This window comes from Vicugna pacos, chromosome X, assembly GCF_048564905.1.
Source record: "Vicugna pacos chromosome X, VicPac4, whole genome shotgun sequence".
In the NCBI taxonomy this organism is placed as follows: Eukaryota; Metazoa; Chordata; class Mammalia; order Artiodactyla; family Camelidae; genus Vicugna; species Vicugna pacos.
This window is the reverse complement of record NC_133023.1, coordinates 40,520,103-40,540,299: the sequence shown is the minus strand read 5'-3', so window position 1 is coordinate 40,540,299 and position 20,197 is coordinate 40,520,103. Positions and strand designations below refer to the sequence as shown.

At 40.9% G+C, this 20,197-nt stretch overlaps 1 protein-coding gene across 2 annotated transcripts in view; it reads right to left on the bottom strand.

Annotated features, from left to right (window-relative positions):
* Positions 1 to 19,728, bottom strand: part of CCNB3 (cyclin B3) — a 37,278-nt gene extending 17,550 nt beyond the window's left edge. Inside the window, exons 1-5 of one of the 2 annotated variants that reach the window (XM_072956454.1) lie at positions 19,625 to 19,728; positions 16,296 to 16,427; positions 13,610 to 13,696; positions 8,475 to 8,602; positions 124 to 5,338 (exon numbers count right to left, since the gene is read on the bottom strand). In XM_072956454.1, coding sequence (XP_072812555.1) covers positions 124 to 5,338; positions 8,475 to 8,602; positions 13,610 to 13,696; positions 16,296 to 16,391 — 5,526 coding nt within the window. In that variant the 5' untranslated portion in view covers positions 16,392 to 16,427; positions 19,625 to 19,728. Of the gene's footprint in view, positions 1 to 123; positions 5,339 to 8,474; positions 8,603 to 13,609; positions 13,697 to 16,295; positions 16,428 to 19,624 lie in introns of those variants that run through there. The other variant, XM_072956453.1, reaches the window with a different exon arrangement.
* Positions 19,729 to 20,197: the final 469 nt, after the last annotated feature.

Sequence of the window (20,197 nt, the reverse complement as noted above, 5' to 3'; positions counted from 1 at the left end):
AATTGCTTAAGGCAAAAAAACAAAAACAAAAACAAAAACAAAAAACAAAGAATCTCTGCTAGCAGCCACCCCAGGACAAAAAAGAACACTCCATCTAGTTTAAGAAGAAAGAAAGCAGAATACCTCCTTCTGTGATTTCTTGTCCTGAGGTGAGAAAGGCTTACTGGAACTGAATTCACAAGCACTGGACTTGCTCATGGTACTAAACTTGCCCACATTGGACATGGTGACAGTGCTGGACATGCCTGTTCTAGCTTCAGGGGCAGTGGTAGATACATGTGGGCTGGTTTCAACTTGGAGGATCGAGAAATCTTTGAGAGACGTGTCTTCCTTGTGAGTGAGATTCTCTTGCAAGGCCAATGGCTCCTTGATGAGGGTCTCCTTACTCCTGGGATTTTCCTGCAAGTCCAAGGACTCCCTCAGGATGGTCTCCTTTTCAATGCTGGGCTTCTCCTGCAAGGCCTGTGGCTGCTTAATAAGGGACTCCTCTTCACTGGTGATGTCCTCTTGCAAGGCCAACTGCTCCTTCAAGAGGAGGACCTCTCCCTGGGCAGTGGGCTTCTTCTTTAAAGATAATTGCCTCTCTGTGCTCGTTGAGACTTCAGTGGAGAGCTCTTCCTTCAGAAACAATGGTTTCTTGAAAAGGGATTCCTCTTCCATGGCGCTTTCCTCCGGCAAAGTCAACAGCTTCTTCAAGGAGCCCTCTTTGGTATCAGTCTTCTTCTCCAAGGTCAAAGCCTTACAGAGGAGGGCTTCACCATTGTTGGTAGGTTTAACATGCGGTGAAAATGGTTCCTGAAAGGGGAATTCCTCCTCAGTGGTAGGCTTCTCCTCCAAGGTCAGTGGCTCCTTAATATGAGATTCTTCTTCGGTAGTGATCTTCTCCTGTAAGGTCAATGGCTTCTTTGAGTGGGACACATCCTGCAGAGTAGTAGGCTTCTCTTTCAGTACAGATGGATCCTGGAAGAGGAACTCCTCTTCAGTTGTAGACTTTTTTTTTAAGAACAACAGCTTCTTAGACAGTGACTCCTTTTCAGGGGTGGTCTTCTCTGTGATCAGTGGCTTCTTTAAAAGGAACATCTTCCCCTGAGCAATTTGCTTATTTTTTAAAGATAATGGTGTCTTGGTAAGAACTGCCTCATCAGTTGAAGACTTCTTCCGAAATGACACTGACTCCATAGAGAAGGAACCTTTACCTTCTGCAATTATATTCTGCAAGTCCAACAGTTCTTGGCAGATGGGTGCCATTATTGGAATGATACACATTTTTTTCTTTAAAGATAATGGCTCATTGGCACAGTCTGCCACATTTGTGGTATGTTTCTTCCAAAAGGACACTGGCTCCATAAGAAATTCATCTTTACCATCAATATTCTCCTCCAATGCCCATGGCTTCTTCAAGACAGCCACATCCTCCTGAGTGGTGTGCTTTTCTTGCAATGCCAATTGTTCCTTGACGAGGGACTCCTCCTCAGTGGTAGGCTCCTTTTTAAAGGATAATGGTTCCTTAATGAGTGACTTCTCTTCAGAGGTGACTGTCTGTAATACCGGTGGCTTCATGAAGTGGCACACCTTCCCGTGAGTGGTACACTTCTCCTTCAAAGTTAATGGCTTTTTGGTGGAGGTTGCCTCCTCAATGGTATGCTTCTTGAAAGCCAAAGGCTCCTTTAAGAGTGACTCTTTTTCATGAGTTGGAGTCTTTTGCAAGACCAAGGGCTTCTTTAAGATAGATGCCTCCTCTTCTTGAGTGGTGTGCTTCTCCTGCAATACAGATGGCTCTTGGAAAAGGGACTCCTTAGGGATAGGCTTTTTCTGAAAAGATAACGGCTCCTTAACGAATGACTTCTCTTCAGAGGTGATCACCTGTAATACTGGTGGCTTCAGGAAGCAGCACACCTTCCCATGAGTGGTACACTTCTTCTTCAAAGGTAATGGCTTTTTGGTGGAGGTTGCCTCCTCAATGGTATGCTTCTTGAAAGCCAAAGGCTCCTTTAAGAGTGACTCTTTTTCATGAGTTGGAGTCTTTTGCAAGACCAAGGGCTTCTTTAAGATAGATGCCTCCTCTTCTTGAGTGGTGTGCTTCTTCTGCAATACAGATGGCTCTTGGAAAAGGGACTCCTTAGGGATAGGCCTTTTCTGAAAAGATAATGGCTCCTTAACGAATGACTTCTCTTCAGAGGTGATTGTCTGTAATACTGGTGGCTTCAGGAAGCAGCACACCTTCCCGTGAGTGGTACACTTCTTCTTCAAAGGTAATGGCTTTTTGGTGGAGGTTGCCTCCTCAATGGTATGCTTCTTGAAAGCCAAAGGCTCCTTTAAGAGTGACTCTTTTCCAAAAATTGGAGACTTTTGCAAGACCAAGGGCTTCTTTAAGGTAGACTCCTCCTCTTTAGTGGTGTGCTTCTCCTGCAATACAGATGGCTCTTGGAAAAGGGACTCCTTAGGGATAGGCTTTTTCTGAAAGGATAACGGCTCCTTAATGAATGACGTCTCTTCAGAGGTGACTGTCTGTAATACTGGTGGCTTCATGAAGTGACACACCTTCCCGTGAGTGGTACACTTCTCCTTTAAGGGTAATGGCTTCTTGGTGGAGGTTGCCTCCTTAATGGTATGCTTCTTGAAAGCCAAAGGCTCCTTTAAGAGTGACTCTTTTCCAAAAGTTGGAGACTTTTGCAAGACCAAGGGCTTCTCTAAGGTAGACTCCTCCTCTTTAGTGGTGTGCTTCTCCTGCAATACAGATGGCTCTTGGAAAAGGGACTCCTTAGGGATAGGCTTTTTCTGAAAGGGTAATGGCTCCTTAACGAATGACTTCTCTTCAGAGGTGATCACCTGTAATACTGGTGGCTTCAGGAAGCGGCACACCTTCCCCTGAGTGGTATACTTCTCCTTTAAGGGTAATGGCTTCTTGGTGGAAGTTGCCTCCTCAATGGTATGCTTCTTGAAAGCCAAAGGCTCCTTTAAGAGTGACTCTTTTCCAAAAGTTGGAGACTTTTGCAAGACCAAGGGCTTCTCTAAGGTAGATGCCTCCTCTTCTTGAGTGGTGTGCTTCTCCTGCAATACAGATGGCTCTTGGAAAAGGGACTCCTTAGGGATAGGCTTTTTCTGAAAGGATAACGGCTCCTTAACGAATGACTTCTCTTCAGAGGTGATTGTCTGTAATACTGGTGGCTTCATGAAGTGGCACACCTTCCCGTGAGTGGTACACTTCTCCTTTAAGGGTAATGGCTTCTTGGTGGAGGTTGCCTCCTTAATGGTATGCTTCTTGAAAGCCAAAGGCTCCTTTAAGAGTGACTCTTTTCCAAAAGTTGGAGACTTTTGCAAGACCAAGGGCTTCTCTAAGGTAGATGCCTCCTCTTCTTGAGTGGTGTGCTTCTCCTGCAATACAGATGGCTCTTGGAAAAAGGATTCCTTAGGGATAGGCTTTTTCTGAAAGGATAACGGCTCCTTAACGAATGACTTCTCTTCAGAGGTGATTGTCTGTAATACTGGTGGCTTCAGGAAGTGACACACCTTCCCGTGAGTGGTACACTTCTCCTTTAAGGGTAATGGCTTCTTGGTGGAGGTTGCCTCCTTAATGGTATGCTTCTTGAAAGCCAAAGGCTCCTTTAAGAGTGACTCTTTTCCAAAAGTTGGAGACTTTTGCAAGACCAAGGGCTTCTCTAAGGTAGACTCCTCCTCTTTAGTGGTGTGCTTCTCCTGCAATACAGATGGCTCTTGGAAAAGGGACTCCTTAGGGATAGGCTTTTTCTGAAAGGGTAATGGCTCCTTAACGAATGACTTCTCTTCAGAGGTGATCACCTGTAATACTGGTGGCTTCAGGAAGCGGCACACCTTCCCGTGAGTGGTATACTTCTCCTTTAAGGGTAATGGCTTCTTGGTGGAGGTTGCCTCCTTACTGGTATGCTTCTTGAAAGCCAAAGGCTCCTTTAAGAGTGACTCTTTTCCAAAAGTTGGAGTCTTTTGCAAGACCAGGGGCTTCTTTAAGATAGATGCCTCCTCTTCTTGAGTGGTGTGCTTCTCCTGCAATACAGATGGCTCTTGGAAAAGGGACTCCTTAGGGATAGGCTTTTTCTGAAAGGATAATGGCTCCTTAACGAACGACTTCTCTTCAGAGGTGACCGTCTGTAATACTAGTGACTTCTTGAAGTGGTACACCTTCCCGTGAGTGGTACATTTCTCCTTTAAAGGTAATGGCTTCTTGGAAAGGGTTGCCTCCTTAGTAGTAAACTTCTTCCTAAAGGAAATTTGCTCCATAAGAAATTCATCTTCACTATCTTTTTCTTCCTGCAATGCCCATGGCTCCTTCAAGAGGGTCACCTCTCCATCAGTGGTGTGCATCCCTTGTGACACAGATAGCTCCTGGAAGAAGGACTCCTCCTTAGTCGTAGGCTTTTTTCTTAAGGACAATGATTCCTTAATGGGTACCTCCTCTCCAGAGGTGGTCTTCTGAAATACTAATGGGCTCGTTGAGTGGGGAATCTTCCTCTGAATAGTGTAGTTCTTCTTTAAACATAATTGCCTAAAGATGAGGGTTTTCTTAGTGGTAGGTTGCTTCTTAAAAGCCATTGGCTCCTCAAAGAGGGAGTCCTCTTCAGTGTCAATCTCCTCCTGCAAGACCAGTGATTTCTCAAAGATGGACACCTCTTGCTCAGTGGTGTGCTTCTCTTGCAATGCAGGTGGCTTCTGGAAGAGGGGTTTCTTCTCAGTGGTAGGCTTTCTCCTAAAAGACAACAGCTCCTTAGTGAGTGACTTCTCATCAGAGGTGGTCTTCTGCAACACCAGTGGATTCTTCATACGGGATATCTCCCCCTGAGTGGAACACTTTTTCTTTAAAGATAACAGCTTCTCGGTGGGGGTTGCCTCCTCAGTTTTAGGCTTCTTCATAGAGTTTGTGGGCTCCACAGGGAAAAAATCCTCTTCATCACTGATGTCCACCAAGGTCAAAAATTCCTTTGAACAGGACTGCTTCTTCTGATGTGTGGACATATTCGTTAAGGATAATGTCCTCTTGATGATGGCTGCCTCCTCAGCTTTATGATTCTTCCCAAAAGTCATTGACTCTACAACATCACTCTCAGTCTCCTCCAGCAAGGATAGTGGCTCAAAGAGGGCCACCTCCCCCTGATTTGTGCACTTCTTTAAAGATAATGACCTCTTGATGAGGTTTGTATTCTCAGTAGTGGGTTTTTCTTTTAAAACAAATGGCTTTTTGAGAAGAGATGCCTCTTCAATAGTGGGTGTTTTGGAGATGGTAGATATCTCCGGAATGAGTGGTTTGTCTATAATATTTGGTACCATGGTGGTTGAGACTACTACTGATGAGGGTTCCAGTTTATACCTGTAAAGGAAGCAATGCCTGGAATAAGAATAATGTAGCACCGAGAATCTTCACTTACCATCTAATTTTGCCACTATATTTACTAAATATATGGAAAGGGCAAGAGCTTCAACTCCAAGAGACAGACTAAAGGGCAAAAATCAATGGGTACCATAGTGAATCATAAAAGTAATACACTGTAGAGTTTCTATGACTTTCTATGACCCCACATTTTTCTAAAAATTTCCCCCTGAAATCCATCTTATGCTTTCTCATATATGATTTCTTACCTTTACTGATACACAAATGCTTTTATTACCACATACTTACCACAATGTAAGAGTTACTTGCTTATATATCAGTCTCCTTCTCTAGCTTGATTTATTTGTCTTTGTCTATCAGCACCAGGCATCTGGTAAAATTCAGGTTGATATTAATATTGTTTGAAGGCTTATGAGAGACGATTGTAAGAGAGAAGCTTATAAAAGGCTTACGAAGGCTTATAAGAGAAAAGTGGACTGGTACTTAACCATATTCCCTTTACTCTAGGCTATTCGCAAGCTCTTTCCTAGTAAAGGTATTAAAAAGACCAAAATAAACATTTGTTCACATGTGTCAGATGCAAAGCTCTGTTCTGAATAGGACTGCATGTCCAATAGAGTGACTAACCTGGTGTGACCAAATCATTGGATGACTAGAAATTAGAATAAGAGAAAGGATTAAAGGTAAATGCAATCTTCAGTTGGAACAAGGGTAAGTACTTCCAAAAGACTAGATATTATATGATTCCATTTAATATCCAGAACAGATACGTCCATAGGGGTATATCCATAACAGAAAGTAGATTGGTGGTTGCCTGGAGCTGGGGAGGAGGGGGGAGGTGGATAGAAAGGGGTACTGGGAAAGAGAAGGGACTATGGGTATAAGTTTCTTTGGGGGGGTGCTAAAAAAGTTCTAAAATTAGATAGGTAATGGCTGCACAACCTAACTTGAAAAAAAAAACACTAAATTAAAAAAAAAGTGCCTCAAAAGACTCCATCTGATCAGATAGGCTCCAGGTCCCTCCAGATGAGAACTTCTAAAGGTAGTCTTCAGATAGTCTAGTTATGATAAAGAGCATGCATTCTGGATCTAGACTGTCTGTATCCAAACCCTGGCCCCTCCACTTCTTGGCTGAGTGATCTTGGGCAAGTTAATGTTCTATGTATCACCTTTTTCACCTATAAAATGAGGGTCATAATATTACCTCCTCTATAGGCTTACTGTGAAGACTTAATTAATTAATATGTATAAAAACTCTTAAAACAAACAACTGTTAGAAACAGTTGCACACCAATAAATCAGATAATTCAGAAGAAAATGGACAAGTTCCTAGGAAGATACAAACTACCAAAACTGACTCAAAAAGAAAACAGAAAATCTCAACAGATCTGTAACAAGACATTGAATTAATAATCAAGAACTACCCGCAAAGAAAAATCTAGGCCCAGATGGCTTCACTGGTGAATTCTATCAAACATTTAAAGAAGAACTAATACTAATACTTCATGAACTACTCAGGAAGAGGTAGGAATATTTCCCAAGTTATTCTATGAGGCCAATATTACCCTGATACCAAAAACAAGGAGATCACAAGAAAACTCTAGTCTGATATGTCTTATGAATACAGATGCAAAAATCCTCCTGAAAATACTAGCAAACCAAATCCAGCAGTACATAAAAGGGTTGTACACCATGACCAAGTGGGATTTATCCTAGGAAAGCAAAATTAGTTTAGCATCTGAAAATCAATTCAAGTATCACACCACACTGATGGAATAAAAAACAAAAGCTACATGATCATCTCAGTAAATCCAGAAAAATCATTTGACAAAATCTGACACCTTTCATGATAAAAAGTATTCAACAAATGAAGACTAGAAAAGAGATTCTTCAACTAAGCAAGAGCATCTATGAAAATCCCAAAGCTAACATCATAGCTAATAGTGAAGGACTGATGCTTCCTCCCTCTATGAATATACTAAAAACCATTGAATTGTATGGTTTAAAGGGGTGAGTTGTATGGTATGTTAATTACATCTCAATAAAGCTGTTACCCCCCAAAAAAAATCCTTAATATAATGCATGATTATAGTGAGCTCTCAACAGATGTTAGTTCTAGTACTATTATTAGGATCCATTCCACTGAACTCTGAACGAAGACAAGAACGTATATGGCATTTCCGCTAAAATCAGAATGATGAATGATATTCAAAAGAAAATAATGCAGGGAATTAAAGTCAAAATATTCATGCAAATCCCGAGAACTCCATTTCATCAAGAAACCAAGTAGGGCTAAATGCTAATCTTCTGGTTTGATTTCTTTCTGATGGGTAGTTAGCAAAATGTCCTATGGACCTGGCATGTTAAGTTTTTGGAGTTTTCACAGACTTTCTCCCTTACCATTTGGAACCCCTGCTTAGCCCTGCTGTAGCTACCTAGCTAATCTATTCTATTCTTCCCTGAAGAAGTAATCCCCACTAGAATGAGAAGAGGATATAGAAAGGTCTCATTTCACTTTTTAACTCTTCTTCCAATAAAAGTTTTCCTAGGAGTAAATCCTTTTTCCAATCCTAGATGAGAATACTCATATCTACTTGCAGAACCTGTAATCAGTTCCCTATAACAGCTGGAAAATACACATTTCTGGCCTAAGGAGATAGTAATTTCTCTACAGTAACAAGAAACAAACCTCCCCCAAGGCTTCTAATGGGATAAGCAGACTGGCAAGCTATCAGCCAGCTGCTGAGAATCCCCTGAAAAGTTAAGTTGCCCCCACATTCTCAAGCACAGACTGGCTCAATCAGGGACTGAACTACTAAAAGAGAGAAAAGATGCACACAAGATCTTTTAGCAAACTCTCCAATGACAACAGCTCCTTCAGTAAGTACACACCATGGGGGTGGGGTGTAGGGGGAGAGAGAAGAGGCCTGCAATGCTTCAGTAACTTAGCAAACCACAGCTGTTTGCAAAGCCACCTAAACACCCAGGGTTAATGGAGTACTCACCACTGTGCCCTATTAAAAATGTTCTCAATGGGGACAAAAGAGGGTCAAAAGGATGTCACATGTTCTCCTTTACCATCTAAACAAAGCCATCTGAATCCCCTCTTACTCACCTTTTTACATTCATCTTGTTTTTGTCCAACTCACAAGCAGGTGTGTTCCTGTTTGTCTTCTTGGAAATATCTTTAACAAACTCATTGTTGGCTTCCTTTTTGGGCTGAGCAGGTTGACTTTGAGAAGCCTGCAAAAAAAAAAAAAAAAAAGAAAGAAGGGTTTAGGGGGTCAGGTGAAGGAAGCAAGAAAATGGAAAGAACCTCAAATTACCCAATAGGTGGCTCTTATAGGAAAGTCCTGAACAAAACTCTCACACTGGACACCTTGTTGGGTTGTTCCCAGGAACACCAATCAAAACATCTCACAACCAGTATGGTACTGCTGCCGACTAATCATGATGGAAGCTAGCGGTACAGTAGTACTGGTACATATTAGCTAAATAGCAGCCCTACGTGATTCCAACATACATAGGATGTGGTTCTGATCTCCATGTCAGGCATACTGGCTGGAAAATTCACAAAAAAGATACTTTGTAAATATCACATTCCATTTTGACCCCACAGGATGTTCAGAGGGGGAAAAAAGGCAATCAAACTGGCTTTGCTGCCTGGGTATATACCAAGATCAACTAGCTTTTCAGGGTAGACCTGTATCACAACACTACCTGTGATACATCTATCCCATCCCGCTGAGGGGATATTTATTTAACATGTGCTCTGAGGGGCTTCATCACAAACTCTAATCATGACTATTTCTATTAAACAGTAGAGGAGACCATGAGACTGTGAATCATGTCAGTAAAAATAATTTTAAAAGTTATGCCTTCAAAATGAAACAAAGGGAATCTAATTATATCCCAAATAGATACCATGACCACATTAAAGGACAAAAAAAAAACAGAAGAAAGTATAAGACAAGAAACAACTAATCCAGGTAAACACAGGGTTAGACTATCTACCTTCAACATATACATCCTCAGTCAGTATTGGTTTGTATGTAGGGTGGTGGAGAATATTGCAAACAAATCTGGAACTACTTTTAGTAGGTTTGTTTATTATGGTGGGGTAGAAGAAGTAATTTTGAAACTCTTTTAGATGTATTATAGTATTGAGTAAATATGTCGGTTATCTTGGGAAACATGGTTCTCATTTTAGAAGAAGGAATACACATATATGGATTGAGAAATATAGGAAAGAACCCTGTGTGTTGGAATGGGACCTGTTCAGACTCATGATTTCTTAAATAAGTATAGGTATACATACATCTGAGTATATGGGGACATGTGTATTTGTATATATAGATATATGTATATATGTTTCATTATAGATACGTGTGTATATACATGCAGACATTTCCTAGTTCTGTCTACTGAAGGGGCAGGAAAAAATGCAGACACCCCAGTAGTACACCTAGCACTGAGATTTTGGCTCTAATATCATTCCCCACTAAAAGGAACAGGAATTCTTCAGAAAAATGGCTGACTCCAAGGCTGGGATAAAATAGATACAAGATGAACCTAGAACATCCTGTTATGCTGGAAAGAAAATGCTCAAAACATTATAAGTATGTCACAAAGATACAGTAGTCAGATTAAAGGGGACCATAGTGGCCAAATCTGAGATAATCTGAGCACCAAAATAATTTAATACAATAATGAGCAATAAACCACTGAAAAAATAGGAATTCATAAGTCTATACCAATAATAAATAAACAGAGAAGAAGGGAAGGCCCTGCTTGTAGTAGAATGCCATGGGTAGACTGGTAAATGGAGAGCAAGTGCTAGAGATGGAAAAAATATCTTAAAGGTTGGTTTAGGCAAAAATCATCAACAGATGCTAAATCTGGGGGACATTTTGATGAAGAGCAGATTATCGGCCAGCTCTTAAGAGTGTGTCCCATAGACTGCCTATTCATTGCAAGAGGGAAAAAAATTAACAGTAATTATACGGTGGAGAAACCAGACAACATCCAGACTGGGTGATCAAAATGAACATCACCAATGAGGGGCAGAGGGACATCGTGTGCCTCCAGATGTGATACTCTAAGAAGGAGAGAACATAATCTACGCATTTTCCAGCCAAGCACGTATATAACGTCAAACTAATCACATGGAAACATCAGATAAACACAAAGTGAGGAATGTTCTATTTTTAAAATAGGGGGGTTGGGTGGGACTGTATTCTTCAAAAATGTCATAAAAAACAAGGAAAGGCTATGGAAATGTCCCAGATTAAAAGAAGCCAGAGATATGACAAGTAAATGATGCTAGCCTGGATTCCCTCACTAGAGGGGGAAAAAGGCTTATAACATTGACTTTATAAGGTCAGCTGAAAAAAAATGGAATATGGACAATAGATTACATAAAAATTACATTAAAATACTGTATCAATGTAACTTTATAAAGTTGCTGACTATACTGTGGTTACATAAGACAATTTCCCTGAGGAAACATACACTGAAGTACTTAGGGGTAAAGGGCCATGATGTATGTAGGCAAGTGGGATGAAATGTTAATAACAGGTGAATCTAGCTAGGTAAAAGGTATATGTGTGTTCTTTGTACTGTTTTTTTCTTTTTACAGCTTTTTGTAAATTTGAATTTCCAAATGAAATGTAAAAAAAATTACACCTTTGTATCATTATTCCATAATAAGCAACTACAATCCAATAGGAAATTCTTTCTTAGGCCCTCAATTGTTGTCCACTTCTGCTCCTCAAAGAGCTTGGCACAGTTTTCATTTCAACTTCACCTAAAGTTTTACAAATTCCCTATGTGTTCACTGAGATTTGGAATTGGAAAAGAGGTGATTTTTCTTAGCAGGAGAGAGGTGGAGACCCTAATCCCCAGGGGGAAATTTTCTCCTTGCCATATGTGAAGGTTCAGAGCACTAATTATTTTAAGATCTAAGCTCAAGGGGACCTTTCCCAGTACTTCCCCCATAATTCTTTCACCAAGAAGTAGGAAAATAGAGATGAAAATCTTCCTGACAAAGAATAATTTAGGTAAACATGGATATAGACCTTATCTTCTCATCCACTGGCTTAGGACCAGCTCTACCAAATTAAAAGTCCTTCTCATGCTGGAATGATGAAGGAGAGGGGGAAAAAAAGAACACTTACAGCAGATTAACTAAGTAAAACAGATTAATTCTTTTTTTAATTTATTTTTTCATTGTTTTTTAATTTATTTTTATTTTTAAATTTTATTTATTTATTTTTAATCAGTCTTTTTTGGGGGGTGGGGAAGATAATTAGGTTTTTATTTAATTTATTTATTTTAATGGAGGTCCTGGGGATCAAACCCAGGACCCCCTGCATGCTAACAATGCGCTCTACTACTGAGCTATACCCTCCCCTTAAAACAGATCAATTCTTTCAGCAGGCCAGGACCTCACAGTGGTGAAACTTGATGAGATAGATATAAGGCATGGAGACCTAGTAATACTGACAGGAAGAAGCAAATCATCATAAAGGGAATCCCCAAAATTCAGAGAGAAAGGAGCCTTCAACCCTCCAAGAGATGATCTCAGACATCTGCATAAAGACCCAACCCTGGAGTGGCTTAGGTACATTGTAATGATGGAACTTTCTCTGGAAAGCACTAAAGACAAGTCAAGGTGACCAAAGTTGATTCAGGCCTTGAACTCAAAAGGGAAATGGGCTTTCTGAGCTTCTGAAAAGCTAGAGGCAGAGGTTCTTCTCAGGGGTGCCTTGCTTCTCCCACCCCACCCTGGATAAGTACGTGGCCTAACAGATGTTGAATTCAGTTGGAGAACCGGGAGGGTCCTAGATAGCTGCATGTATTTCCTATTCATTTATTTGTGTTTGTTCTTTATAAATGATGATATAAACCTCATGAAAAAAAGGACTGAGAGCAAGTTTCTCATATGCTGTTAGGCCTTGCTCTGCACAGTGTCATCAGGGACTCTGAGGGCCAAGGGAAGCTACACTAAGATTGGCTGCATCTGCTCCTGATTTGTGTGGCCACCTTATTTCAGCTAAGTTTCTAGATCCACAGTTACATCAGTCAGGAAATGAATCTAACCTTATAGGCCTGTATGGGAGGTATCTCTTTCAACCAATCTAGAGTAAATCTGATTATAATCATACATGTTGTAATCTGAATGGGAAAGAGACTGTTTGAGTACAAGAGTGAGTGGTCACATAGCATGTAGAGAGCAGAGATACAAGCAGAAAACTTTGCCAATGCTTATCCAATCCCACTTTAGAGGGTAAAATATTATCTAGCAGATATGAGAATTCTGGTAGCCACAGAAAGACACTCTATTATAGAGGGCAGGAATATTTCACCAGGGTTCTCTGTATCCTAGATGAACCAGACTTCAAAACCAACATTGGGCAAATATTTTTCTGTAAGGTGAAGATAATTATAGTATCTGCCTCATAGGATTTTATGAGGATTAAGTGAGTGGATACATGAAACAGTGCTTAGAATAGTGCCTGGCACATAGTAAGCACTCAGTAGGCATCAGCTATTATTTTCAAAGACCAAAGATTACCTTTGGCCCAATTTTATATTCAATTAGGAACATTTTAACTGTTAAACCTGATTTTTTTTGCTAGTACCTTAATAGTATCAGAAGGGAGCTAACTTGGAAGTAAACTCAAGAATTCCAGTCAAAATTGAATTTCTAGATCTCCATAGTTGGAACTGTGGTCCTTAATGGTTCTGTGCATCAGAGGGCATTTTTGATTGTTACTGCCACTGGGATGCTGCTGGGACTTAATGCCTGGGGGCCAGGATGCTGGCTGAGGTCAATTCTACACAATAGAAACATTGTCCTGTCCAAAATGCCCCTAGTGCTTGAATGGATAAACACTGCCCTAGTTTACAATGAATCCACCTAAGTACTTGCCTCCAAGGCCTAAGCAGCCAGTTGAGTCACCTCTGGACTTTATCTAAATGCAAGATCTCATATTTCTCATTTGTCTACAATTTTGTATCTGATAATAACTCTGCTGCTTCCAGAGAGCTCCACCATTTACTCCAGATGGTATGTGCCAGCAGAAGAGCCCCCGCAGTTTCTGAAATTGGGTCATGGATTCCAAATAAAGTTGGCTCTCAACGTTCTACAGAAGGGTCAGGGTCTGATAAACTGGAAAGGCCACTCAAGGAAGAGGTGATCTAAACCATATACAACACCATGGTAGAGGATTGGACTAGCATACTCACATTGGTGAGATCTTCAAAAGCTGATCTCTTTTTGAGTGGTCCCAGAGGTGAAGATGGAGATCTCTTTGTTTGGCAATTCTCCCCTCTCTAAAAAAAGTAAAAGAGGTAAATGAGTAGATCCAATTGTGAACAGTCTTTTAAGGGACTTTGGGTCATCTCTGGGGCTTGGGGAAATGCCAGAATCTCCAAGGAACTGGGGATGCATCTAATAAACCCCAAAAAACCACAACACAGGGAAATGTCAGCACTCACTGCTGCTTAGAGCATTCTTGAAGGAGGTCATCATTGATGACAGGGACAAGGCTGTGAGGAGACAAGATGACCTTCAGTGTAACTCTCAGAATGAGCAAAATAGCTTAGTGAAGGTAATTTTCTCTCCTATTCCTCTCATGTTTCTGGCTATCCTAGCCAAGATGAACCATCACCACCGCCACAACCCTGCAAATCCCAGTCATTCCTTTAATATGGATGCTCCCAGGTAAATTAGTTCAATAATTTAACAACATTTAAGTATTTCTTACGTTAAATAGTTGATTTAAGACGTTCCCAATAAGGACAATAACATGCCTATCTAGACACTGGTCCAGGACCAGCTCTTTACTAGCTGGTGACCTTGAACAAGTCACTTAATTTCTGAGCTTCAATTTTCTCATCAGTAAAATTGGAATGATAACCTACCTTATTTGAGGATTCAATAAAAGAATGCATTTTTAAAGTTTTTTTAAAAAACTTATTTACTTGGGGGGGTAATTAGGTTTGTTTGTTTGTTTATTTTTAGAGGAGGTACTGGGGATTAAACCCAGGACCTCGTGCACACTAAGCATGTGCTCTACCACTTGAGCTATACCCTCCCCCAACACAAGAACAGACAGGTTTTTTTTAATTTACATATGTGTACTGTTCATTGTTTCTAAGAACAGTTTAGAGCTTTAGCTTTTTAAACTTACATAGTTATCAATGGAATAAAGCCAACCACAAAAAAAGAATCAACAAAATGCAGTAATTCAATCATAAAGGACAGTCAAATGTGCTTATACATGAGAATGCATGTTTTTTAAAAAGTCTATATAAACTGCAAGTGGACAAAAATAGTATTTTTAAAGTACACAGTCCAATATGATTTTAAACCCTATAGGAAAAATTCGAGTTTTTTTGAGGGGGGAAATTTTATATTTTAGGAAAAGAGTTTGGTAATCCATATTAATCCCTAATTGTTAGTGTATACTATTTTGGAGCAAAGGAAGCTCTCTTTCTAGGTAGCGTTTAACTGTACATCCCACTCTCAAAAGAGCAAGACTGTCTCTATGGGGTTAGAGGTCAAGGTACACCACACTGTAGGGATCTTCTATTCCCAACAGTTTTTATTTGGTGAAACTTTCCCAAGCATCAGATTTCCCTTATGAAATGAGAAGCCTGCCCTACCTATGTCCTAGAGTTGTTATAATGTGAAGCAGAACATGGGGATCAGACCATTTATTTGCCCTGTTCTCTATTTATACCATGGGCAGTTGGTACATGGCACAGTAAGTGATTAGAAATTTACAGAATTGGATCCCTATTGTAATAGACCAATCTAGCCCATTGGAGCAATCCTATAAGAGCTGAAAAGAATGATTTCTGTTTCTAAATGAGTAAGCTAAGAAATAAGTAAACTTCTTAGTCTTTTATCTAGTTCATGATAAATAATCCTAGTGGAAATAATTAGCAAGTAAATAAATTATTATTTTCTTACAAATTAGCCAGTTTCTTACAAATTAACTGTTGGTCTGTTATCCAATGCCTACTTAATATTACTGGCAGAAATAATCAGCCCCAAATAAAATTAATGGGTGAAAGTGAACTCAATAAAATTTTTATTTGCAAAATGTGCCCTGAGGGAGTTGGATTGGGAAAAATAACTGCCACAAAAGAAAACTTACAGTGGTAGAACTCTAATCAGAATATTTGATATGGACAAAATCTGACCAATGTACTAAATCTTTCTTGCAAAATTTACACAGGAAAAAAAACATTTGGCCCCTCCCAGAAAAAATCATTCTAGTAAGACAAAAATGAAAATAATTAGAAAATGTTTATCTGTGCTGAGAGAAAACCAATCAAGGAAATGAAATTGGCCTAATGCTGTTTGCTCCAGGAAATACTTCCTTAATGACAATTCATCAGTGTTAGTAAAATTCTGATTAAAATATGAATGATGATGAACATAGAACATCATCGCAGGGTCAGAATGACAATGTCAAACTATCCACAAGGTCAAAACAGCAGAGTCAAAATGAACCTATTCTTCAAATTTAATAGCTGTAAAAAGCATTATAATACATTTGTTGACCTAATCTTCATACTCTCTCCAGGATGTAGCAAGCAGCCTCCTGGCAAGGTACTTTGAGCACCTCAGAGAAAGTAAGAGTACAGACATGATCACTAAAGAGAATTGAGTACTGTTTGCTTTTGAAGGTTGTGGAGGATGGCCTTCATCTTAGCCATGCATTGATGGGAAAGAAGACATCACACTTTCTCCCCAAGTTCTAATTTGCTGGTCTTTTCCAACTACAAGGTCTGCCACCCTTTCCCACCTTCTCAGATTAAACCACACGTATTCCAAACGATGAAGGGATAAGGATAGTGACTGAGCCAATACAGGAAGAGGCTACTTGGGACACCATTGGAGTAGACAGCTGGCTCTAACCTTTTGAGATGTGCCATGATCACTGGGCACAATTTTGCTGGACTGAGATTTCTTAGTCTCAGGTTTGGAGCATCGGGGTGGTACTGGCAGTGGCATCTCTTACAGGTTCAGCAGTATCTATCCAACGCAGGGCTGCAATCAGAAAAGGATTCTTTAAAACATCATTCACCAGAAACATCACAGAATTCTCTGAAAATTCTTGAGAAATCCCAGACTCTCTACAGCATTTTCGATATACAAGAAACCCTTCCCACTCAGGTACAACAGCCCTTCCAACTCCACTCATATTCAGTCTCCAAGTTCAACTTAATTTTTTAATAGAGATACAGGGGATTGAACCCAGGAACTCGTGCATGCTAAGTGTGTACTCTACCACTGAGCTATTATCCTCCCCCCATCAAGTTCACTGCATTTGACAAAGAACAGGCTTCTATAAGAGAGACCCTAAAGGCAATGCAGCAAATTTACCACTATATACCAGATACTTTGGGCAATGGAGATACAAACACAAATAAATCATATATCTTATCCTAGAAGTATTCACAGGCACAGCTCTAATAGCAACATAAAAATGTGACAAATGATTTAATAATGGTAGATACAAAGTACTTTAGTAACATAATGGAAAGTCAGTAATCTTGTGGGATACAAGAAATGGAGGAAGACTTCACAGAGGAGGCTATATTTGATCTGGACTCAAGTGACAAAGATGTTCCCACATAGACAGGGGAGCTTTCCAGGCAAAGAAAGCCTGAGTCCAGGCAGAGGCTTGAATAGGCAGAGCACAGCAGGTTTGGGAACATCCAAGTTGTCTGGAATGTGAAGTATAAAGAATGTGTCAGGGTTGAGTTAGAAAGAGGCTGGAAAGCTGGGCTGGAGTCACACTGGTAAAACTGTAGAGGACCCTGAAGTTTGAGGGGAAAGATTTAAGAAAGGAGAAAGGCTAACTTGGGTTTTGCTTTGGACGGAGAATACTAAATATTTTGTTGGTGAGGAAAAGTCAGTACAAGTATATGCCTTCACATTTATTACATGTTAGTCCTCCCAACAAAACTGTGAGGGTAAGCAGGACAAATATAATTCTTTCCATTGTATAGTCCCAAGTGAGTTAAGTGACTTACTACACAGGACAAACTTTTTTTTAATGGAGATACTGGGCATTGAACCCAGGACCTCCTGCATGCTAAGCATGCACTTTGCCACTGAGCTATACCTTTCCCCCACAGGACAAGCTATTAAGCAGCATAGATCACCCAGCTCTTCCCAGGGCTCTTTTCTAAAATACCATGAAGTCTCTCATTGTATTCAAAAAGATTCCAAAACAGTCCACAGTCCAAAGTGAAAGGCCATAGTGTGGTAGTATGAGGTATTAGAATAAGCACAGGCTTTTTTTTTTTCCCAAGAAGAAATTGCAGGGGAGGGTATTGCTCAGTGGTAGAGTGCATGCCTAGCATGCATGGATTCAATTCCCAGTATCTTCATTAATAAATAAACAAACAAACAAACCTAGTTATCTAGCCCCTCCAAGAAAAAAAAAAGAACCAATTGGGTTTCTAAATCAGCCACCTTAGCATCTCTGAGCCTTCAGTTTCCTCATTGGTGAAAGAGCTACACCACCTCTTACTTGCGGAGATATTGTGTGGCTCAGTTTGTGTGTGCAAAGCTTAACACATGGTAGGCACTCAGAATAAATGGTATGTCTAATTCTCCTTCTCTTCCTCCCAATCCAAACCTGTTTTCCATCTCATCCCTCAAAACTCAGCCAAGCAGCAATAAAGCTAAATTAGGTGAACCCACCCTTAACTGCACTGTATGAAAACCACTTACTCCACTATTACTATTCACACCTCATACAATTTTTTATGGATGGCCACAGACTTGTGTTCTGAAATCTTTATCTTTCAAGCAGAAAGAAAAAATCAAACTGGAGTCAACAGGTCAGAAAACTTTCAGTTGATGATGTCACAGGTTGACTTACCCTCCAAGAAAATAAGGTTTTTCAGATGATGGTCATATAGCACCTTCATTATTCTGAACAGTAATCACTTGCTTTGAGGGACACAGACACTGACTTAAGTAATTTCCCTGCCACTAGGAGAGGGGAGGGGATTGACACCACCAAAAACATGCTTCCATAAAAGAACACTCTTGCTCTACCACCTACAGAACCCTTAGCCTTACTTGGACAAGAAAATTAGAATCCTTTGCACTTTCCAGACTTTCCATCTCCCCTACATACACACTGATAAGTGTTGGAGACTCCACTGGGCACCCCAGGGCTGGTGCTGAAACTCACACAGGAGCAAGTTGGCTTGTTCAGAAGCCCAACTGCTCAGAGTCCGAAACTGCAGATCAAGACAGTCTCAGGAAACAGTAGCAACTTTTTATATATGAAGGTAGGTTACAGATAGCAAGACACTGGGGAGAGAAAGCAGCATGGTGTCAATGAAAGTAGCACTGGGCTGGGAAGGATGCCTAGGGTCTAGTTCTGAGCCTGCCCCTAGCTGGTTGTGTGACACTGGACAGGTCCCTTTTCCCTCTCCAGGCCTCATTCCCCCACCTAATAAAAAGAGACAGTGGGTCCAGCGCCTCCTTGACAGATATTTAAACCGTGGTCAATGGACCAGCAACATTAGCATCACCTGGGAGCTTGTTAGCAATTTAAAACCTCGGGCCCCAAGCTAGGCCCTACCAAATCAGAAAGTGCAAGTTAACGATATCCCCAGGTGCTATGTGTGCACTTTAAAGTTTAAAAAGCACGGTTCTAGGGTCCCTTCAACCTTTGACATCCTAGGATTCTAAGGGGACCATAGCAGAGAACAGTAGGAAAGCCAGAGTTGAAGGGGTTGGAGGTGGTGATGGAAGCAAGCCAGTGAGAGAAAACAGATAACAAGGGAGAAAAGACACGTTTTCATCCCCCATTCACATTCTTCAACCTGTAGTTCAAAAGACACCTCTCCAGGAGCACTCTGGCTTAAATCCGTCTTGTGAATGAAACTGATTCTGTACGGTTTCACTTGTGAAAAGACGTTATGTAAATATACTGATTCAGTCATGTGTACTGCTCGCTCCATCTAAAAGCCTGGACCCAGTCTCGTTGGCTTTGCCATCTCACCTTCAAGTACACCCTCCCTGCCCAACCTCGTACAGGGCTCTCTCTGCAGACTGCTTTCTGACAGGAGAAAACAAAGTTTTCGTGACAGGGATGCCGTTCATCCCGGCAAAAGAAGGTAGCGAGTAGCAAGGGTATGGAGTGAGGTTTAAGGACTGACATGTGTGCGGCAGAGCCGGACATTCGAGCGGGCAGTTTAAAGTTCAAAGGCGCCTACCTCATATCGAGACTGAGGGCGGAACAAGAAAGACCACGGACGCACTTCTAGCCCAGGAAAGGCCCGGGAAATGAACAGAGCTCCGTGTTGCTGAAACTCTCGCGTCCTTCTCAACTTACCGGGTGCTCTCTCAGATCCTCCCAGTAGCCAATTTTGAAAATTACACCCCCGGGAGGAAGAGCAGTGATGATTGGCCAGCAAGGGCCAATCAGCGTGCAGTTGAGACTTGCACTGGCCTAGCGGGGAGGGGCGGGGCTGGGTATTCTTTTAAACTGAACTCTGCTAATAGACTTCACAAGGGGGCGTGGCTTCGAGTACCGTTGGTTGGACCAGGCTACGCTGACAAGCAGGAGTACTGGGTCTCTTTAAGACACGTTTTCATTTAAATAATCCTGCTGGAGAATGGGGGAGAGTGGCTGTATTATGTAGGTTCAGACTAATTAAAACATTAATATTAATAAGCTTTTGTAGAGTCAAACGTTAACTCCTGCCGGCTTCACAAATCGCCTTGTGAGGGAAGCAGAGCAGAAATTATTCCCCCCTATTTTATGGATAAGCACCGAAGCGCAGAGA